We start from the raw sequence: 22,147 nt of genomic DNA, 5'->3' as shown, positions 1-22,147 counted from the left end.
TTATGAAGGATCCAAATAAAGGATCCACTGTATGGTGCTCCACTGAAGCCATATTAGAGCAATTGGAGGCAAGCCAGAGGCCCATCGAGGCGCTGACATCACTGCATGGCCCAGTGACCACCAACAGGATCTGACGACCATTTGGATTGACCATTTGGATTGAAACAAGTATCCTCAACATGTAGGCTTTGAGGATAAACTTTTTCTCTATTGTTTCATGGATGGGCAGCCACGTGATCTTGTTAACTCAACTATGTGCCACTGAGTCTCGAGAGACTTGTCGGAGAGGAGAAGTCTCAATGAAGCCAGCTAACCTGTATGTGTCACCCTCTTGACCTCATCTCTTCATTCTTCTTTGCTTTGTTGTAAATGGCTGAGCCAGCTACATCCACATTTTGTTTCTATACTGTATACCTCAGGCAGAATGACATGAAAATTGGGCTTTAAGTTAAAAAAAAAAAGCTTTCATCAATACTGTTTTAAATTATTGACTACATCCATGCAATTTCGGTAAACAAATGAGGCGAGCTTCTCAGTGTTCAGAGTATATTTGGTTTAGTTATTTCCCATTTACAAAAGTCTCAAACAACATACGTATGACTGACTTATGAAAGGTTAATGTCCACAATTTGTTTTAATGAATGTTTTTTGCCCAGTTGTATATGGCAAGGAACTTAGTACGGTAAGATACAGTAATGTTATTGTAAGGCACTACAACAACGTGGTGTATCCCAGCCAATCAGTAAAGAAAACAAACAATAATAATAATAATAATAATAATAATAATAATAATAATAATAATAATAATAATAATAATAATAATAATAATGGTTACATGGTTACCCGTCAGCCTTCCCACTCTAGGTTGAAACGGTAACATTTATTTCATTGGTCTGTTTTTGTGTCGTGTGCAATGACAATAAATTAAATTTCCATTCCCTTTTCCAAACTGATGAATGGATGACAATATCTTGAAAATGAACAGTCATTTGCAGACTACAGAGGTTTAGTTACTATTCAGTGCTGGTATGAATGTGAGTGCGAATGGTAGCCTGTGATCGACTTGGCGACCAAATTTGGGCATAGCCTGCATTTCACCGGAAGTCTGCTTGGACAGGCTGCAGCAACGAGCGACCCTGAGCAGGAAAGGCATGATGGAAGTCAAAAAGTCTTGTCACGGACTACAGAAAATATTTATCCCCCCATTGAAATTCAGAATTTTAAAGTGATTCAATTATCTAAACTAAAAGCGTTACATTTTACAGTGTATCATCAAAATAACACCATAACAAAACAACATAAAAAAGGCTTTTATTTAATTTGATTTTTTCTTCTTCTTTTTGATAGCTTAACAGTGCCATCCTCTGGCCGTTGTGGGTAATCTGCTGAAAGAGGAAAAAAAAACGTTTTAACCGTCCATCTCGAAGTTTTCTTTACAGTTTCCTGTTGATTATTACAGGGAAGTAAAGTATATTCCAGATTACTTTTGACGAGAGTTAAAGTACACCTTGGACTGACCACGAGTCAGTCACATGGTGATATACAACTGTTCACAATACACCCGCATCTAGTATGGGCAATTTTTGACTTTCCAGCGATACCTAACGTACATTCCTTTGAAGTGTGAAATAAATATAAAACTTTCAGGTTCCACCGAGATTTGAACTCGGATCGCTGGATTCAGAGTCCAGAGTGCTAACCATTACACCATGGAACCGTTAGACCGCAATACCGTGTCTGTCCACTCTCACAAAGGTGTTGAGCGACAAATGGCAGCCTGACAGGTCAGTCTAGATGACCTCCTTTTTGGCCTCTTGCATTTTCACATGCCCGCCGATGTGAAACCACCCCCAGCCTCACCCTCGTCACCAATTTGCAGACCTCACTCAGACATTACATTATTGTAACTACTGCAAGAGATTCACCCTCATAATGTCTTGTGATAAACATTGAATAATGGACAATCTTGTGTTTACAGTCGGATCTCTCACCAAAATAGGCTGCTTTTTTTATATATATATATATATATATATATATATATATATATTTTTTTTATATTTATTATTATTCATTTAATATGAAACGCTCTGCAGCTCCTGAAATTTTCACATCTTGACAACTACGGAGTTGTTAATTAAACACGGCCAAAAGCTCCAAAAAGTTCAAAGTTCATAATATCTTGCATACATTTTCACATAAAATGGTGCGTTAAATATTAACTGTAAAGTATAATAATAAAAAGGAGCCTTCGGATGGAATAATTCAGCACATTGGCCTTGCATCTTTTTAGTAAACAAACTCACGCTGGCCTCAATTCTCCACAGCAGCATTTGATCCAGAGTCTTCTGCTTAAAAGATGATAATAATGTGCTGTTTTGAGAGACACTGTCCAGATGAGAACTGCTTCTTATGATTTCATATCACATTACATATTTAGCGTCGTTTCCGCTGTATTTAGCCTGAAATGTCCGTTAAAAGTTCATATTTATTTACGTCTGCAAATATGTGTGATTCGGTCAAAGTTTGGATAAGGAAATGCACGAGCTAAACATGGCTTGAATTATTGCTTTCTTAATTATTTTATTAATTTTTTTGCTTCCTTAATTTATTTGAGGCTGCATTGACAGCATTGCTTATCTGTCTGCACTGTAAACTCGAATGTTCAAAATAATCAAATAGATTAGTTGCACAATTTTTTAAGTTTGATGAAAACTACCATTAACTTAACTTTTTTAAGTTGGTGTAACTCTGTATGCTTTTATGAGTAATTTGTACTAAAAAGTTTTGATTAAATTGAACTATACTATTATACTACTATTTGGGTAACTTAAAAACATAAATTAGCTGTAATTTAATAAAATTGAGTTATTTTGTGATTAAAACCTTGTTTCAAAAAAGGGAAAATTTACAGCTAAAATATAAAACATACTAAAAATAAACATGTATGTATATGTTTCACAATTTATTTTACTTATTATTTTTTTATTTTATTTTAGCCCTATAGCTAAAATTGTAAATAATAATTGTAAATTGTAAGTAATAATTTGCTCCAGCATTCCCGGGATTCTCGTGGTTTGGACTTCTGTTAACTTAATCCAGTGGTTTTATAACATTGATAAGTTAGTAGCTAAAAAATAATTGAGTTGCTGTAATAGAAAGATTCTAAGTAACTATGTATATTTATAAAAAATAATTTGGTGTAATCAAACCATTCAAGTTCTGCAAAACTTTAACTTTTGAGTTGATCAACTCAAAAAAAGTGAGGCAACTGATTACCTCTTCTTCTTTTTTTTAAGTTCTGCTAACTTATTCGGGTTAACAGTGTGCTAGAACAATACATTTTCAAACAAGGAGACATATGGAGTATTTACATTTGATTCTGCTCAATCAAATTAATTACAAGAGCTGTATCAAATAGTCTGCCTTTGCAACGATAAATCACTCTTTACACTGTCAGCAGCGGGTAACAGATTGATTATACCTGTACTGCCACCTAGTGGAAGCACTTAATTGTTCTGCCTGTCACATAGTTGTCATAGATCGATGTCCAATTACAAATATACTTTATTTTTAATTGACAAGCAACAATTTTAATGAGAATGAAATGGGGAAAATACTGATCTGTTTTCCATGACACATATAATCTAACATGTGTTTTGGGTAATAACAGCTGAATAGCAAAATCCACAAGTCTTCGATCCATGAATTGACCGATTTTTCCCCAGATTCAGTTCATACTGGTATTTGAACAGTCATTCGCGTTCATATATTGACATCACCATGAGACCAAGACAACGCCTAACAACTGATAAACAATACAGCGCAATTGTGAGGCTTTAAACAGGATGTAGTCAGAGGGACGTGGCCCCCGAGCTGAGTGTCATCGTCAGGTTGCGACAGAAACACAGAAACTGGAAGAATGACAGAGAGGCATAGAAATGGATTTCTTTGAGAGAGGGGGGGGGGGGGTAATCTGTTGTGAATTTCGTACTTCAGCTTCTTGTAATTGTGCAATAAATTACTTAAATATTGAATAGTTGGACATGCATTCAAAAGTTTAGAGAAGTAAAGTAAGAGAGTAAGTAAAGTCAAAAATATTTACAATAATATATTATATGCACCACCACTAGTCTAAAGACAGCGCTTTGACTAGCAAAAGTCCACCTCTTTTTCTCCATCCCTGTGGACGGCCATTTTGCCACTTGCTGTCGACTTACAATGACATCAACCACAAACTTCCCAGGAAAAAAAGCTTACAACTTACCAACTTGAGAAGTATCCACGGTCCACGAATGGTGAGTGCCAATGTTTATATCACCGTTAGGCCACAACCCTCACATGCGGACCGTTTCCCCAAAATGAGCACCTAGTGTGCGCTGTCACTCCGTTTTTGGTGCTCTGAATTTCCGAATGGCAAATTCGAGCAATGCAGTTTTCCAATCTCTGAGTGAACCAGCGTGCGTTAGTAGCGTATTTCAGAACGCGTGCCCTTGTTGCTCAGGCTCAGTTAACGACCAATCACGGTTCACCTGTTTTCTGAGTTTGGTCATGTGACCTTCGCAAGCTGAGCCATGATTGGTTGTTTCCTGAGCCCAACTGTGACGTCATTTGCAAGTGGCAAAATGGCCACCAACTGAGATGGATGAAACAGGTGACTTTTGCTCATTCCACAAACGCAATATTTATCAGAATGCAAACACAATTTCCCCCCGTTCACCTGCAAAGGTTATCATGTAAGTTAATCCTGAAATTTTAACCGGAAGTCAAACATTCATAACTTTTTACAAGTATCTTACAATATTTAACTAACAACAATTATCATCGCTGTACCCAATGTTTTTGGCTGTTGGGTGTACGTGCGAAACGGCACTTGTCTCCGGGGACCCTTTCTGTTGGTGGGAGGCCCTCCCATGACAGGGTTAAAGGTACAGCAAGCGTGCGTCAGCTGATGCGTCTCGTGACGTCACCGCGAAGGGGGCGTGCCCATGCAGCGAGAGCCAGCCATCCGGCCAGGCAGGGAGGGAGGCAGGCTCCGGTCCCGTGCAGCTTCCTATCCGCCGCTTGCTTGTGCAGCTCCGACAGCGAGCGGCCATCCTCACCGCCCATCATGTGCCTGCGCTTGTGTCAGGCTCAGGAAGTGAGCCTCGTTCCGCCGCTTCCCTCCTCTTGACTGCGAGCGCGTTAAGTCCCTTCGTCTCCGCCGGCTTGTGAAGCTTTTTGACGCGGTCTCCGATTGGAAGCCGGCTCCTCCTCCTCCTCCTCCTCCACCTCCTCCTGCTCCTCGCGGAGTCGCAGCTCATGGAGGCCCCGGCGGAGGAGGCTCGGGAGTCGTTCCCCCTGCCCACTCTCACGCCGGCCGTGCCCCCTTACGTGACCCTGGGTCTGACGGTGGTCTACAGCGCCTTCTACTCGCTGCTCTTCATCTTCATCTACGTCCAACTGTGGTTGGTGCTGCGCTACCGGCACAAGCGCTTCAGCTACCAGACCGTGTTCCTGTTCCTGTGCCTGCTGTGGTCGGCCCTGCGCACGGTGCTCTTCTCCTTCTACTTCAAGAACTTTGTGACGGCCAACACTTTGGGGCCTTTTCCCTTTTGGCTGCTGTACTGCTTCCCCGTGTGCCTGCAGTTCTTCACACTGAGCCTCATGAACCTCTACTTTGCACAGGTGAGTGGCAAGCACGATGCTGTCATTTGCAAAATTAGGCATACAAAATGTCTGCACATTAATCTGAAATGAACTACAAAAAAAAAAACGACCACGTTGCGTTGTTATAACCTACATAAGTCTTAAAGCTGAATGCTAACACACGATGCTAAACACCATAGGCAGGCGAACGAAAAGCATCAGTATTTCAGCGTTATAACCTTCAAGAAACAAATAGTTGAACACAAACGGTGCAGTAACACACGTGGACAGACACTAAAAGAATACTCTAAGGCATATTTTGTGTTTCCTTTGTGAATAATGACAAATATTACTACAACTTGCTGAGGCGTTTCGACTGGTTTCTTGTACAAACGCCAATTCCAATAAAGTTGGGACATTGTGTAAAATGTGGGGAAAAAAAGCAGAATGCAATGATTTGCAAATCCTTTACAATACTACAAAGGCAATATATTTCATGTTCAAACTGATTATTATTCTCTCATTTTTTTATTTGATGCCTGCGACACATTCCCAAAAATTTGGGACAGGGGCAGCAAAAGATGAATGTTGAGGAATGCAAAAAAACAACAACCACCACCAAATACTCAACAATAAATATAATGTCTTTGTAGTGTATTATCAGATGATTACAGGTCAAAAATAATTTTGAAATCATTGTATTTAGTTTTTATTTACATTTTTACGCGATGCCCCCAACGGATGGATGTATGATGCTGCCCTCGGGTGGCCAAGGCGTGCACACCAGGACGTGCAGCATCATGCCCACTGAACTGAAGCAAAAAAAAAAGAAAGTGGCAAAAGTTTTTTTATTTATTTTTATTATAAAGTACAATATTATAGACTGCTATATTTTTCTTCATCTTCATTTAAAAAAAAACATTACAAGCATTTGAGTTGTTTTTGGGGTGGAGGCTGGAGCGAATTATTGGCATTTCCATTCATTTCAATGGGAAAAAATGATTTAAGATACAAATGTTTTGAGTTATGAGCATGACCATGTAACAAGTAAAATTCACATATTTTATTGTTTTTAAGCCAGTGTTGCATTATATACTGTACAGTTTGAATATTAAATGGATACTTATTCAGCAATAAGAAGATAATATTTTGTTTATAATGAATGTGATAACTTCATTATTTTTCATGAATTTATTTTCCCACTTGCTGTCGACTGAAGATGGCATCACCTGTGCCGAGTGGGAAAATGTGTTTTTCAAGGTATTAATTGTAGATAAAAAAATAATAAAGTATAATAAAAAAAAGAGTAACTTTTTACTGCTGAAAATGGCTCAATGAGCCAAGTATACATTTTACTGCATTTAAATATAAGAAAAATAAATACTTTTAATTAGATAATGGTTCAATTGTCTCTAAATAGATGTTTTAAAACAAAAAGTTCATCAAATCTATTCCCATGTATTTAAATGATAATCAACTTGTTTTGCATTCAGTTCCCTTACTGTACGAAACATGAACTGAACTATGACCTTAAAATTACATGAATGTACGTACCGAATGGTAAATTTGGTGTATAGCTTGATGTTGTTGAATTGCCAATCACATGTTTTGGCAAAAACATGCACAATATTTGACTCAAAATGAGATCATAGAACGTTACTTCCGAAATATGCAATATTTATAGGTTCTTATTAGATTGTAAATGTGTAATGTTGTGTACAGTATGTGTATAGGTCGACATGCTCAGTGATGAAAATCTGAAAATACCGAGTTTCTATTTTCATCAATTTATTGACGACAGCCATCCTACCGAGGCGCCTGTGAGATAACACACTCCGTTCCAATCAGCTTTTAGGGGTGAAGGACTGACTCATTCCTCATCTGCTTACATAATTCGCATATCAAACAAAAGCTTCTTCACAGGCCGCTAACTAAGGCTTATTCTTAGCAGCAGTAGAAAATGTGTGTGGTAAAAAGCAGCACTCGCTTCCTGTTTGGGGATTTTTTGTACTTGTTGGAATGTGAATAGAGAAGTGAACTTGCATTGCAACAAAACGAGGGATTCACAATTTGCTGTTCACTCCTTCTCACCGCAGGTCGTGTTCAAGGCCAAGTCCAAATATGCACCTGAGCTCCTGAGGTACAGGTAAGTAATTACTTTTACAGCCACTGATATTCGGAGATGGACTTTTAAGAAAGTGAATCTTTTGTCACCGTGTCCCCGCAGGCTGCCGCTGTATCTTGTCTTCCTGTTGATGAGCGTGCTGTTTTTAACCGTCAACCTGGTGTGCGCCATGCTGGTGAGGACGGCGGCGGCGGACGCCCGCATCGTGGTGCTGGTGAGGGTGGCCATCAACGACACCCTCTTCGTCCTGTGCGCCGTCTCGCTCTCGCTGTGTCTCTACAAGATCGCAAAGATGTCCCTGGCTAATATTTATCTGGAGTCCAAGGTGAGAAACCAGCATTTTATGAATATCGGCATCGGCCTCTTTTTTTGTTTTGATGGCCGATATATTAAAAACTGTTATTTTTGCGCCGATGGGCGCTTTTCTCCTATGTCTGCTCTAAGTCAGCGACTGTTGACTCCCTGCAGCATTGGCCCGCCCACAGCACCATCTGATTGGTTGCTCAGGCAGTGCTAACAGCTAATAAGCAGCAATTAGCGGCCATTAGGTTAGCCCGTGAGCTAACGGTTAGCTCGCGGATTAGCAGCTATTTGGGAGTTAGCGTGCGGGTGAATGGTTAGCCCGCGAGGTAACCGTTAGCTCGCGAATTAGCGGCTAATAGCCCGTGAGCTAACCGGCTAACTCGCAAATTAACGGCTATTAGGTTAGCCCGTGAGCTAACAGTTAGCTCGCGCGCTAATCTAATAGCCGTTTTTTTTAGCAGCTATTTGGGAGTTACCCCGGAGATAGCGTGTGGGTGAATGGTTATCCCGCGAGCTAACAGTTGCCCGTGAATTAGTGGCTATTTGGGAGTTGGCATTATAATAAGCTGATGGCAAACAAAAAACATGTTGCAAATCACAAAAGCTGATTAATAAACATGTGCTTGAAGGCATTTAAGCAGTCAAGTGCTGGAGTTTTTATTATTATTTTATCATTACATTTTTGTACTTTTTTTCTTCTTCCTGCAAATATATATCGGCTTCAAATATCGGTTATCGGCCTCCCTGACTACCGATAATCGGTATCGGCCCTGAAAAAAGCATATCGGTCTATCTCTAATGTCATTTTGAATCTTTTCGGCATCTCAGGGAACGTCGGTGTGCCAGGTGAGCGCTATCGGAGCCATCGTCATCCTCCTGTACACGTCCAGGGCATGCTACAACTTGGTGGTCCTGGGACTCTCCAATAAGAGCATCAACTCTTTTGATTACGACTGGTACAACGTTTCTGACCAGGTAAGCATCAGAGTTTTATTTTAAGCACATCTGATATATTGTAGCAACCTTTTTTTTGTGTGGCACAACCGGTTTCACCTAAAAACAATATTTTGACAGAAATATCCTTATTTTCGGAAATTGATTTGGAAGAGGAAAAGGATATTATTATTATTAGTATATCAAAAAAGCTAATATTTTTGATTGATCTTTAGGCTTTTTTTCTTCCATACATGTCAGGGATGTGCAGTGGCCCACGACCACACTTTGAGCGGCCCCTCAATTATTTCATTTAATGACCTTTTTTTTTTCTCTCCCAAACTCTGGCGGTTCAGCAGTTGCGGATATACCTGTTTTTTTGTTCGATATTTAAATATATATATATTTTTTGTTTATGGCGGGAAGACAACCCCTGATTTTTGTGGAAAACACATATTGTACGTTTATCAGTGTTTTTTAAGTGGGGGGGGGGGGTGCAAAAAATTTGGTTTGGTACGTTAATTCTAATTGAAGTAGATCAACTGTTTTTCATATTAATTTATGGTACATTTACTTTTATTTTAGCATTAGGCTAACCTACTGTTTTAGACCAAGAGAGTAAAATATTTACTCAAAGTATGTATGAGAAAGTGTGAGAGAATTTGCCTATCCCATGAAAAAAAAAAAACGTATTAAAGACTTCTCACTCAGAAATTCTAAAGTAAATTTTGCAAGGAGAGATTTAGACAAAATGTTAAACAAGGGTCGAGGAACAAACTCACGACCTTCGGCTTCACCTGAGCTATGCCACTCCTACTGTTTGCTTATATTAAATTAAATAGCAAAAATTCAAACAGTGTATTTTCTTTCAGGCAGATTTACAGTCCACTCTGGGCGACACGGGCTACGTCGTCTTCGGGGTGATCTTGTTCATATGGGAGCTGCTCCCCACTTCTCTCGTGGTTTTCTTCTTCAGAGTCCGCCAACCCAACCTGGACAGGGTGAGTCACCGCTCGGCATGTGCCGTTGCTTCCCTTTCGCATCTTCCAGACATCACAAGTCGATCGCCGCAAAGCAGATGACACTTTCACCTTGTGCAATACTGGAAGCTTGTTGTCGCGCAACTTCTATCAGCGTGACGTTCATTGGAAGGAGAGCAGGACACTGTACGTGATGATTCATTGAAGCAACAATAAAACAAGAAATGTGGGTCCATCTTTGTCTTGCAGACCGGCTCTGGGCTTCCCAGTCATGTTTTCTCCTCCAGGGCTTATTTCTTCGACAACCCTCGACGTTACGACAGTGACGACGATCTCGCGTGGAGCGTCATGCCTCAGAACATCCAAGCCAGGTATAAAAGTCAATCATCATTTCTAAAAAAAAATAAATACATTTTTAAAAACATTCTCCCTTAAATTGGTTAGTTAAAATATTTTCTTTGTTTTTATTTATTTGTAGATAAATCACGAAAAATATTGAAATTACTTACTGAAAATATAATTGATTCAACTTATTTACTTAAAGGGGGAGTTTGCAGTTGTAAAACCGTTAGCAAGATTTAAATATAGCCTTACTTTACTAATGTAGCAATACTAAGCTAGCATTAGCACTGTAAACAAGTCAATGTTAGCAACAGCGGGAGCATTTTTCACAATAAAATGTTACTATACTGACAACACAAAAATTATTGGTTTAGGGTTTTTTTTAAATATTATTTTTAAAATGTGATCACAGTCAAAAAGAGGCGATGAACGCACCCGTTGAGCAAATTGCTAGCAAGATTTAAATGCTGCCTTACTTTACTATAATGTAGCAATACTAAGCTAGCATTTAGCACTGTCAACAAGCCAATGTTAGCAACGGCGGGAGCATAACTTATTCATAATAGAATGTTACTATACGTACTGACAACAAAATATATTGGTTTAAGTATTTTTTTTTTATGTGCTATCGATTCATAGTCAAAAAGAGATGATAAACGCACCTGTTGAGCAGATTGCTAATTCCGTGTCGCTTCTGACTCTGAACCGCTAGCAAGATTTAAATGTTGCCTTACTTTACTATAATGTAGCAATACTAAGATAGCATTTAGCACTGTCAACAAGCCAATGTTAGCAACGGCGGGAGCATAACTTATTCATAATAGAATGTTACTATAATGATAACACTAAACTTATTGGTTTTAAATGTTGTTGTTTTTTAAAAAGTGTGCTATCAATTCAGTCAAAAAGAGGTGATAAACGCACCTGTTGAGCAGATCGATAATTTTGTGTCGCTTCTGAATCTGAAAATGCCAAACGCCCCTTTTAATTCCAATTAAACAAATGATAATACAATTTTAAAAAATTTAGACATTTGTCTGTTTAAAAACAAAACGTAGCCCTTAAGCACACACGTTTTCCCACCTTTGTGTTTGTACCAGTTTGGTGGCCGACAGTTACGAGTGGGGGAGCCAGAGCAACAGCATCAGCGCGTATGTCGGAGGGGACGACATTTACCACCTGCCTCCTCCCCCAGAGGAGCTCAACCATTACTGATCATGAAACTCACAATGACTTTCTCTACTCCAAATGTTTTTTGCACACTTATTATCCTCGTGAAGCACACTGGACCCGACCCGATACGTTCGCATTCGTTCCGGAAAAGAACTCAGAAACGTGCCAGTATATGAAGGACCACTTATGGGAAGATGATTTGCACAATCCATGTACAAACAGGGCCCAAACTTACTGCTTATTTTTTGTTTATATTGATATGTGATTAATATATTTCCTTGACCTTTCACATTATGCACTGTATTCCTATGTACTGTATGTGTGTTTCTTTTCATACAGATTTGCTAATATGGATAAAGTAGTTTAAATCATTAAAACAGTCAGATTGTAGTAAATTGTATTTTATTTTATTAACCACACTTATTTTTCTGTGTGATAAATGGACACAAATGACTAAAGAGTATAGTATTTGTGCATGTAATAATATACAGGTGCATCCCAATAAATCTGCATTTCATAGAAACTTTATTTCAGTACTTCACGTGAAAAAGTTTTGGTGGGTGGGCACGGTGCCCTGAGGTGTGCTTAGAGATACTAGAGAGTTTCTCTATATCAAGACAACTTTCTCTTCTTTCAGCTTCGTTATGGTTAGAGTGTGATCAATATGTAGTTCTACACCACGACGAAAATCCAGTTCATCAAATTAATTTTAACTGAGGATGTTTTTAAACAGTGTTTTGGTAACTGGGATGAGGAAGAAGACCAAACAGGCCATATTTGCTTTGTAAATCCACTCCTTTTATTAACACTATTAACATAAGGCTGAAGTCCAAAATGTATAGCGATATGCCTAGAGATTGTACCTTAAAATTTATTGTGCTAAAAATGGAAACATTTAACACTATCTAGTAATTTATCGAATACATTTTTTGACTGCTGATTCGTCACCAAATGAAGGAAACACTTAAAATCATTTGTTATACAAAACGGGTTCCCGACTCAATATAAAGCTTTAACTTGATTTGTGACCTTTTGTGAGTAATTCGACTTCCATCATATGGAGATGAATGCATTAAGGTCAATATTGAGATAAAAAATCATAATAATAAAAATCAAGAATGCTATACCATTGACCTCCTGCAGGGGGCAGCATACAACTAGATTTGCTGCTTGGAAGGGTGACACCGTTCAGCACGCGTATGAATTCAAACAGCTTTTTTCTTTTGTGGGCAAGAAATTCAAACTAAGACCATTGTTTGTTTCTGTCAGGATAAATGTGTTTTTAATCCATCTCATTCGTCATTGTTGCAAACTCAAGCACATTTTCCAGACAGCAGCATAAAAACAATGATTCCGTGTGAAAAGCATAATGCACCGAGTTGATGCAGAACGCTGTACCTTTAAGGAATTCACTGAGAGATGAGCTTGATTCCTGTGAGTTGTGTCAAAGTGTCAGTCGTGGCGCAAAAAGTTCACCTTTTGAAAAAGACGGTGGGCCGGCCAGGGAGAGGGAAGTAAAAAAAAACACACGCACGCACGCACGCACGCACGCACACACACACACACACACCATCCCTTTCGTGACATTCAAGGTCCGCTGGGCCGTCAAGGTTGACAGAATATGAACACACTTGGCTTGTTTTTCCTTCCAAAACCATCCACGTTCCCACCGCCTCATGTAAAGCGCACGCATGCTCTCCAAGGGCCACTTTCCGGGGACGGAGCACTTGTTTTCTTCCTGGAGCGCGACGCAGGCTTTGCACTAGCTGAGATCGGATGGCTTGCCGAGGTCAACCTTTACTCCTTTTTCTCCCGCACCTGCGCGCGCGGGACAAAAAAAACAAAAAAACAGCACGTTTTCGTTCAGAGTCTTCGCAGAGTGGAGAAGGATCACATTGCCAAAAATAATTAGGGAAGACGCTCACGGGTGCGCGTCCAACTCTACCTGTTAAGTACTTTTCTTTAGCTCTGGCTCGCTCGTCTGCGTCAAAATACCACACGGTGATGGCATACCTGCACAGACACAACGAGAATAATGACTCGCTGCTAAAATGATGCTGGGCACAGTTTATGTCGACGCGGTGCAACGGGGATCCATTTGATGCGCCAGTTAGCATGTGAGAACATTTGACACGATTCTAAAAAGGTACAACTCGAGTCTCGTTTATTTGTCGGGTGCAACGTGGCGGTTATCACTTCTAACACACATTGATCACACAACTGCACCTTGGCCTTTGACTTTGACAATTGTTTCACATCTTTGTTTATTTGTATTGTGCGAGGCAGTTATCAATAACTGGTGGGAGGAATGATCGCATCGATTATATGACACATAACTTTGTGGATTACGGTGGAACCTCGGAGTTTGAACGTCTCGGAACTTGTACAAATCGGACCAAAAAAATCGGAGTATAAAAAGAAAAAAGACTCCGAGTTTGACCTCGGTCTCGGGGTGTGAACACCCGAGTAAAGCCAGCAAAGCCGAACGTACCTTGAACGGGTAGCCGAGTGAAGCCGAGCGATGCCGAATGCTCACGTTGCGGCCATTGTGACTAAGCGCTGCTCATTTCCAGTCAGAGCGTGAACACTCGCGGAGGTGAGGTGCTCCGTACATTCAGATTTTTTTCCACGGCTGTTTTTTCTTTGACACGGGCCCAAAGAAAGACAGCAGTGCCAGTGGCAGCAAAGAAAAACGTACAGTGCTACGAACCACAGTGGATTTAGGAGATTATTGCGCCGTTTTAACTACCGTGACTGACTACTTCCGTTAATACTGGCACGAGGACCCCCCTTAGCTGTTCAACAACGTGCCTGACGTTAAGAGCGCAAACAAGGACCCCATAGTAGTCTAACAATATGCCTATGAGACACCATTAACGCAACGTAGCATTTTTCATCCACTGATGCCGTCACACCACAACAAAAAAGGTGAGGTATTTTTTTATTGTGTAAATATTGTACCGGGTGTACATGTAAAAAAGCATAAATATAAATTGAAATAGGAATTTTCTGTTCTTGGAGTTTGGGAACGGATTAAGAAATTTGTTTTCAAAAGTTGAACACTTCGGACTTTGAACACTTCACAGGTACCACTGTATTTCAAGTTTGTTTCTTGCTATTATAAAAGTGGTGGTTGTCATTAATGCGCCGATCCATCGGGAAAGACAATTAGTCACATGGCGGTATCAAGTGGGACGCTGACAGTAGGCATAATAAGAGCTAGACCGATAATCGGCGCCGATATTGGGCATTTTGACAAAGATCGGTATTGACCTTTTTTTTTTAAATCTGACAACTGATATAAGGTAAATCTAAAACCATTTTAATCTCAGGGAGCTATTTATTTACACTTTCAGATGCTAAAGACCCTGGGGAACCTTCTAAACCGGTTGTTTTTGTTCGACTTTAAAACAAAGAAATAAGAAAGTTTAAGTAAGATTACAGGTAGTTTTACATTTTGGAGAGAAAAAATATATTTACTGTAGAAAACTATAGAGAGCTACATACTGATAACCTTGGGAGCTCCCTGAACGTTTTGTTAGAAATTTAAAAGGATGTCAATTGTCTAAGATATATATATATATATATATATATATATATATATATATATATATATATATATATATATATATAATTTCTAAATTTTGAAAAGTATGAAAAATTGTTCAAAAAACATAAAGCTTAAAGACATTACAACAGAGTCAAGATTTGTATTAAAATATATATATATTTTTTAATATTTTCCCCCTTTTTACTGAAAATGAATATCGGCTTCAAATATCGGTTATCGGCCTCCTCGACTACTAATAACCGGCATCGGCCCTGAAAAAAACATATCAGTCTATCTCTAGTCATAATAACGGTGGACATCTTACTTAAAAAGTTGTATGGATCGTTATTTGCTCCACAAAGGTAATTCACACAAATAAGAAACTGTAAAATTGCGTATAATTGTCTCCAATAAGTTTGTGTAAGGAAATAATATTTATTACAACTTAGGAAAGGGAAGGATTTTGAGATTTTTTTTAGACACTTATTATTTTGACTGTATACGAGCCAACATAATTTTTTATTTTTTTTTGGATTTGTGTTTAGGCAAGGTGGCGGTTATCATTAATAACTGGACCATGGAAGTGCTTGAACCTGGACAGGAAGTGCTCACACTACTAACAAAAGAAGTGTTCTCTGGCTGTCTAGTGTTCCCGGACGTGTTACAAATCGCCGAGTGGGAGTGTCGAGTGTTTCCCAACCTTTCTTGAGCCAAAAAGTCTCACGGCATATCGCAAAAAGTAGACGCGCAGTTTAATTGCTGGCATTTTGTAGTAATTAAATCACTTTCAGACCAATTAAATGACATTTTACAATGAGGTCCTGATGATCGGGTAGCGTTGGCGAGACAAATATGACGACAGGCAAGCATGTCCGCGGCCGAAGCTCACCTGGTAGCAAAAGCGGGCTGAACCTCGTGGGGGTTCCGTCTGTCCGACCAGAAAAAAAGCAGACGGTCAAATTTGGGCTCTATGTCGGCAAACTGGTCTTTTCCTTCTGGGAAGATTCGAAGAAGGCCACCGTGTTCCTGGAAGATGACAACAAAGGGAGAAACGTCTCGATTATGTTGACAAGTCGGGACAAAAAGCAGCGCGGTGAAGCCAAAGCCCGCGCTCGGCACGTGCCGCTGCCAGGCCGGTATTTGTTTTTCCCGCTGAAAAGGTCACGCCGCATGACGTCGCCTTAAAAGGGGGCTCATAAAAAGATCCCCCCCTGCGATATCCCGCACGGGCTTCAACTGGACGTGCTTGTCCGGCGAGTCCGGGGGCTCGAGATAGGAAACGGCAGCGGGGGCGTGGGGGCTTTCCTGTGGAGGGATCGGAAGAATAACCCACAGGAAAAGTGCTGCGGTTGGATAAAGGACCTGGAGAGTGAAAAAGCAGATTGCTGCAACTAAGCGTGCCGTTCCGTCCCGCACGGCGCTGATATGATAGGGCCCTTTTATTCACACGCACACTTGCGAGAGCCTGACCTTTTTTTTCTTTTTTCTTTTAAACCCAAGGGAGAATGTCGGCAGTGTGACAAGGTTAAACCAACACAATTGGGTCAACGAGGGCAGGGGGAGGATCTGTTTTGTTGTTGTTGCTTTAAAGCAACGTGCAGCAGGTTAGGGAAAGTTCTTAACGCGCTACGGCACGGCCAGCTTACTTCACGACAGCTCTCACTGTTCCATTTTATATTCTACCTGCCAATGGAAGCCTAAAAACATTGAATAAATCTCAATGTTGTACATTTTGAACTTCCAGCAAAATTGTGGCAAAAAACATAACCCTTAAAAGGTGAAGCACTTTTTAAATCATGCAGCTTTTCTGAACCCTTTGAGTTCAAGTTTAATCACGATTTGCTCATATGATATCATCCAAACAAATACAGATTTACTAAGTCATCAAACCTTTTTGAAAAGAAATTCAAATTTCACTCAAGTAGGGCTGGGCGATATGGCCCAAAAAATTTTATCTCAATTTTCTTCCAGTCATTTAGGATGATTACGATTTTAATCGATTTTAATCTAATAAATCGTTTATTTAAAGGTCTCATTTATTCAAAAATAATTCCTGTGCAGTAATGTTATACGGATTTAAAATCAGTTTTAACAAACTTAACATTCAGTTAGCAAAATTAAAACTCACAATAACATCTGGATCTAACGGAACATAAGAACATAACAGCTTTTAATAATCCAAAAGACAAAATTCGATTTCACGATTTAGCAAACTTTAAACGATTCGATTTTCAAAATGACGATTAACCGAATTAATTCGAATTTAGAGTGTAAAACAGTGAATGACTGCATATTGCAGTGGATCGGACACTTTGTGTACAGTGTTACCTCGTTTATCGCTGGGGTTGCGTTCCAAAAAAATACTCGCAATAGGTGAAAAGTAGTCACCTATAAACCAATGGCTGAAAGCTGAACCAGGTCATAGCCAGGGAACAGTAATTGTAAAACATATTAACTTGTTCCTCAACTTCATTTTTGTCATCCTTGGGTGAGGGGTTTAACTTTGGGCAGGACACATTTATCATTAGGGATGTAACGATATCCAATCAACACGATACGATAATCATCACAATATTGTGGGGAGGTCGGTGATTAAAAAAAAGTCACAATATTGTAAAAAAAAGAGAGCCCATGCTAAAAAAAAAACCTCACAATATTGAGCTTTTGTACATTACAGCAATGCATATAAACAACTTAAAATCTCTAATAAGACTTAATCTTGAGGCACTTGCTAATGCACGCACACGAGTTCCTCACATATATTGACTCGCTTCACAAACATATTACGTTCCCCTTCATCTGACCATTAGCGTGGATTTTAAACATTGAAGGGCCAAAACATGCCTTGTGAAAATTAAACTGCACTAAAAAACTAACCACCAGAGGGTGCTAAAACTGCACAAATGGAAATCAACCCAAATATTGTGACATGACGACGACGATATATTGTGTTTTAATATCGCGATATCACGATATCGCCGTTATCGTTACATCCCTAGTACATATATGAGACTCAAACAAAGTACAGACGGTAAATGGTATCATGGAGAACACTACAAACATTTTGAATATGGTACACTATCAACTTTGATAACATTGTCTGGGGAACACAATTTTGTTGTTCGTTTCAAACTCATTTTTGGGTGGAACTGATCTCCATTTTTTCTCTACCACGTCAAGTTTTTGAGCTATATCCCCGTTTTCTTGAAAAAGTATGAAATAAATGGATGTAAAACGTCTGCAGATATTGATATTACTGAGCCGCACACTCCTCTCACCTCACTGTTTCAATCGTGACGGCACAAACAAGTCGCCACGTAATTGTAGAGTCCAATCATTAGCAGCTCTTCTTACTACAGTCTTACTACAACCAATCAGTGGGATTTTTGCTTATCAGGAGGGTAAACTGTGGAGAAAAAAACTTGACGTGCTAGAGAAGGAAAAAAAACGGATGCAATTTTGGAATCAGCATAAAAATCGAACTTAACTGATAAAAAAAAATAAAATAAAAATAAAAATATTCCAGTGTTGCATAACATGATGCACATTTTGTGTATTATAGAGGTGAAGACCCTCTCTCGTGGAGCCATGGTATCCTGGCAACCACATTCTATGAAAGAAGGCTCATCAAAAAGCAGCCAATCAGAGGGCCTGGTGGAATGACAGCCATGTCCAACCAGGTTTCAGAACATGCTCCATTGGAACAATTAAAGCCTGTGCGCGAACACGACGACGGCGATGGCGTATCCACCTCCACGATCAGCAGGCTGATGTACACTTTCAGAGCATCAACACAGCTTTCAGATACGCGCCGTGTCCGATAGCCATAAAGCTGTCGAGACATTCTAACAGAGCGACATTAACTCATTCACTCAACTCGATTTGGTTTGATATGAATACTGAAGGACAAATTCGTCTAGTCACCAAATGTTTCTTTAGAGCCCATCCATCCACTAGTTAAAAAAATAAATAAAAAGTCACCTATTTGCGTTTTTTTGTGCTCAGGACAAAACCCCCTCTAATATCAGAGAATTGCTTCGACACCATCTTTAGCATCTTGGTGCCAAGGAACCATTTTGAAGTGAACGGAGCTTTCATTTAGTCAGTTTATAGCCGTGGCTAATTGATCAGTACTTTGCCACCGCCGTGTGGCATCTACAGGGATTTGCAAAGCTTTTTATGAGGGGCGTCAATTATTTGTGTGAAATAAATTATAGGGGGGAAAAAATATTCATCAGTTGTGGAATGAACGTCAAGATTTTTAAATCAAATTCTAAGGACAGGTTGTGCAATTTACAACTCAAATTTATAAATCATATCAATGTAATAATCTTACTGCAGTATTGCGTAACGCCTTTAAAAAGTGAAAAAGTGCAATTTTTTTCATTCACTCATCAGTGATCGCAAGGAATAACTTTGATGATGAGACTCAGGTGAGTTCAAATTATTGTTCAATTTATTTATTAAAAATGTTGCTTTGATAGACTTCCTACAGCATGTTTGCAATATTAAATGAATTTGTTGGATCCCGCCCCCCAAGTGTTCACATTTACAAATCTCAATCACAGTCAAGTCCTTCATGTTGTGCACTGTACTGTCGTTTTTTTGTAGTTTTCCACCCGGCATGCTTATCTTATACAGTAGATCACTCCAATTTCCAACATTAGACTCACTATCTCTATGTTTTTGTTTTTTCTAAGCACACATACCTTGGCACTCCAATCTTTATTAAGGTAATATATGCATGTGACACAACGTCCATCGCCGTTGGGGTTATCCACATGGCGCACGTAACCGGTCCCGTTTCCAGGGTAACATGCTACCATTGCCTAAAGACAAGAAGATCAAAATGATAATGAGTAAAAAAAAGAAAAAAAAAAGAATAAAAATAGACAGTGCCAAAAGCAGGTATCGGAACAGAAAGTAATTTTATCTCCAGTATCAAGACAAAAAGTGATATAATTTTTTTTAACGTGTTTGCAAATCTCAAAACCAGGACAGTAAAGTGTCTTATAGTCTTGGGCGTTGAAGTGAGGATACAGTAGACGGTCTTGGCATGAATCGTTTTGCTAGCCTGTAATGGACAAATCGCAGTCACATTTCAAGTTTGTCAAACTCTGATGCACACATAAACCAAATTCAGTAACTTAAAATTCCATCCATCCGTTCATGCTTACAATTCATTCATTCATTTTGCTTGCGCTTGTCGCAATCTCACATTTTGTGTGAATTATGACCAGTGAAGCTACTTTTGGTCCAGATGCTCCAACTGCAAAGAGCAGATCTTTCTCTTTATACTCTTCTACCAACCTGAGCTTTACAGAAGCCATGTTTGTGTTTTCTGTAAATCACCTTGAGTACTTAAATCAATATACATTTACACCGTTCCAAACCTGGTGTCTTTCCAAATTAACAACCAGTGCAGTGCGCGGTAAATATTCACCCCTTGTCCTATGTGAGCAGTCGTGTGGCAAAAAGAACGTCGAGTTCCTCAACTCTCTTCAAACACTTGCATAAACAAAGCACGGCAACATTACTGCAACACTTGCAGCAGGGTTGGAATAATTGGGGGGGGGGGGGGGGTTTAGATGCCGCATGGATGAAATTGCTGTATGTATGTACATGCTTGTATGGCTAAGGCTAAAGTTGAAGCCCGATCTGAACTGCAGTAAACTTTGACTTCTGGCGTCATTCCAGACGTTTTAATGGTCATGCTACGTGCAGAGCGTGAGGAGGGCCGCCTGATTCTCCTTTATGCACCACCCCCCTCCGCCCCCAACCCCCACCTCCGCTCCCTTCCTCCCTCCCTCCCTCCCTCCCCACACTTGAGCTCTGCTCATGCTGCACATGCTGCTTGGAGCACGTTTATGACTGAAGGTGTGAACCCCACGCGCACAGCTGCTTTGCACTTCTTTGCCTTGTCGAAGTCAATGGCTGCTGTGAATTTGAGACGCCGCCGAGCCTCTACATCTGTGTCGAGCAGGATGTTGGTGAACTAGACATGGATATGATACGGAGTATTACTGACCGATTGATCAACTGATTGACATCTGACCAAAATGTGCTCAGTGGAACTGGCAACAAGCTCAAATAACGAATTGTGTTGTGCATGCTAAATTATACGCCGATATTGTTTAGGGTTGAGATACTTTGTATGCTTTTGCTGTCATTTCAATGCTGGTCCATGCAGACTTGAATTGATGTGAAGCAAAACCTCAAGACACTTTACTTGAAAACAAGACAGACTTTCAGTCCACCTGTTGTTTGAACTGGACCAAGCCAAACCAAATTGTAGACAGTGGCAATCGGAAGATTAATGAGCCTAAATTTTTGGGGCACTTCTTTTTTTTTTTTTTAAGTTACAAGTTGCGGACAAAAATTTGACACACGAGTGAGCTTTTTTTTCCTAGACATAGGTCTACTAATAAAATGAGTGCTGACATGAAGCGGATAATATTCTGCCCTCCCCGAGTATGCACAATTTGGCAGATAGTGAGCAATTTAAAATTTAAAAAAAGCCAAATGTGCTTGTTTCAAGATGTTTCTTGTCACTCCCAGTTTGAGATTACTGTAAAGCACCATTGTAGTATTAATAACTCACAAGGGAGCCCATTTAACAGAAAGCCGAGAACTAACTTTATAGGCAGTATAGTGCACCAAACACACAAATAATGTCGTTTCAAAGCAGATCAAATCTCATGCCATGGAAATGCATTTGTTTTGAAGTGTTTGAAAGGTCAGATTAAGGGGAACAAATGTGTCATGTAGTTATTATATATTTAGTCCAGACAGCCATGTGCTTATTTTCTACAACAATATACTCTTATATCAATTTATTTGAGAACAGATGATGTTGTATAACAACTTTGATTTTGGATCTCAAATGCATTTTTTAAAACAAGATATAACTGAAAGTGAATGCATCTGATCTGTTAAAGCAAGGTTCGAACACCACACGGCAACACAGATTACGGTGTAATCAGCCAGTTGGCTCAATGTTCCAAAAACCCTAGGAGATAAAAGTAAATTTTTGCATTTAACCTTTTAGTGACTGCTGGCAAAAATGAAGAGCTCAATTTGTGCGAGGGTGAGTCAAGTGAGCACACTCTGTCATGG

General features: G+C 39.6%; 2 protein-coding genes and 1 non-coding gene across 3 annotated transcripts in view; 1 reads left to right on the top strand and 2 right to left on the bottom strand.

The window, feature by feature from the left end:
- Nucleotides 1-1,645: 1,645 nt before the first annotated feature.
- Nucleotides 1,646-1,717, bottom strand: trnaq-cug (transfer RNA glutamine (anticodon CUG)). The gene has a single exon. It is a non-coding gene; the product is annotated as a tRNA-Gln (tRNA).
- Nucleotides 1,718-4,982: 3,265 nt separating this feature from the next.
- gpr137ba (G protein-coupled receptor 137Ba) lies at nt 4,983-12,004 on the top strand. Its single transcript, XM_086093888.1, has 7 exons — nt 4,983-5,664; nt 7,722-7,771; nt 7,853-8,075; nt 8,882-9,028; nt 9,859-9,987; nt 10,216-10,337; nt 11,409-12,004. Exons 1-7 carry the CDS (start codon nt 5,299-5,301, stop codon nt 11,521-11,523), a joined length of 1,152 nt encoding a protein of 383 aa, XP_085950014.1. The 5' UTR covers nt 4,983-5,298; the 3' UTR covers nt 11,524-12,004.
- A 729-nt stretch (nt 12,005-12,733) lies between these two features.
- Nucleotides 12,734-22,147, bottom strand: part of egln1a (egl-9 family hypoxia-inducible factor 1a) — a 21,861-nt gene continuing 12,447 nt past the window's right edge. The window contains exons 2-5 of the mRNA XM_086092616.1: nt 19,741-19,860; nt 15,921-16,057; nt 13,427-13,494; nt 12,734-13,299 (exon numbers count right to left, since the gene is read on the bottom strand). Of these exons, the coding sequence (XP_085948742.1) occupies nt 13,244-13,299; nt 13,427-13,494; nt 15,921-16,057; nt 19,741-19,860 (381 nt within the window). The 3' untranslated portion in view covers nt 12,734-13,243. The remainder of the gene's footprint in view (nt 13,300-13,426; nt 13,495-15,920; nt 16,058-19,740; nt 19,861-22,147) is intronic.

This window comes from Leptonotus elevatus, chromosome 13, assembly GCF_054856555.1.
Source record: "Leptonotus elevatus isolate MCC_2025b chromosome 13, RoL_Lele_1.0, whole genome shotgun sequence".
NCBI lineage: Eukaryota > Metazoa > Chordata > Actinopteri > Syngnathiformes > Syngnathidae > Leptonotus > Leptonotus elevatus.
This window is presented reverse-complemented; position numbering and strand designations above follow the sequence as displayed.

Coding starts and splice junctions, on each gene's coding strand:
- gpr137ba (XM_086093888.1), top strand. CDS start 5,299: ATGGAGGCCCCGGCGGAGGAGGCTCGGGAGTCGTTCCCCCTGCCCACT. Junction 9,029..9,858: donor GGTACAACGTTTCTGACCAG/GTAAGCATCAGA, acceptor ATTTTCTTTCAG/GCAGATTTACAGTCCACTCT. Junction 9,988..10,215: donor GCCAACCCAACCTGGACAGG/GTGAGTCACCGC, acceptor TTTGTCTTGCAG/ACCGGCTCTGGGCTTCCCAG.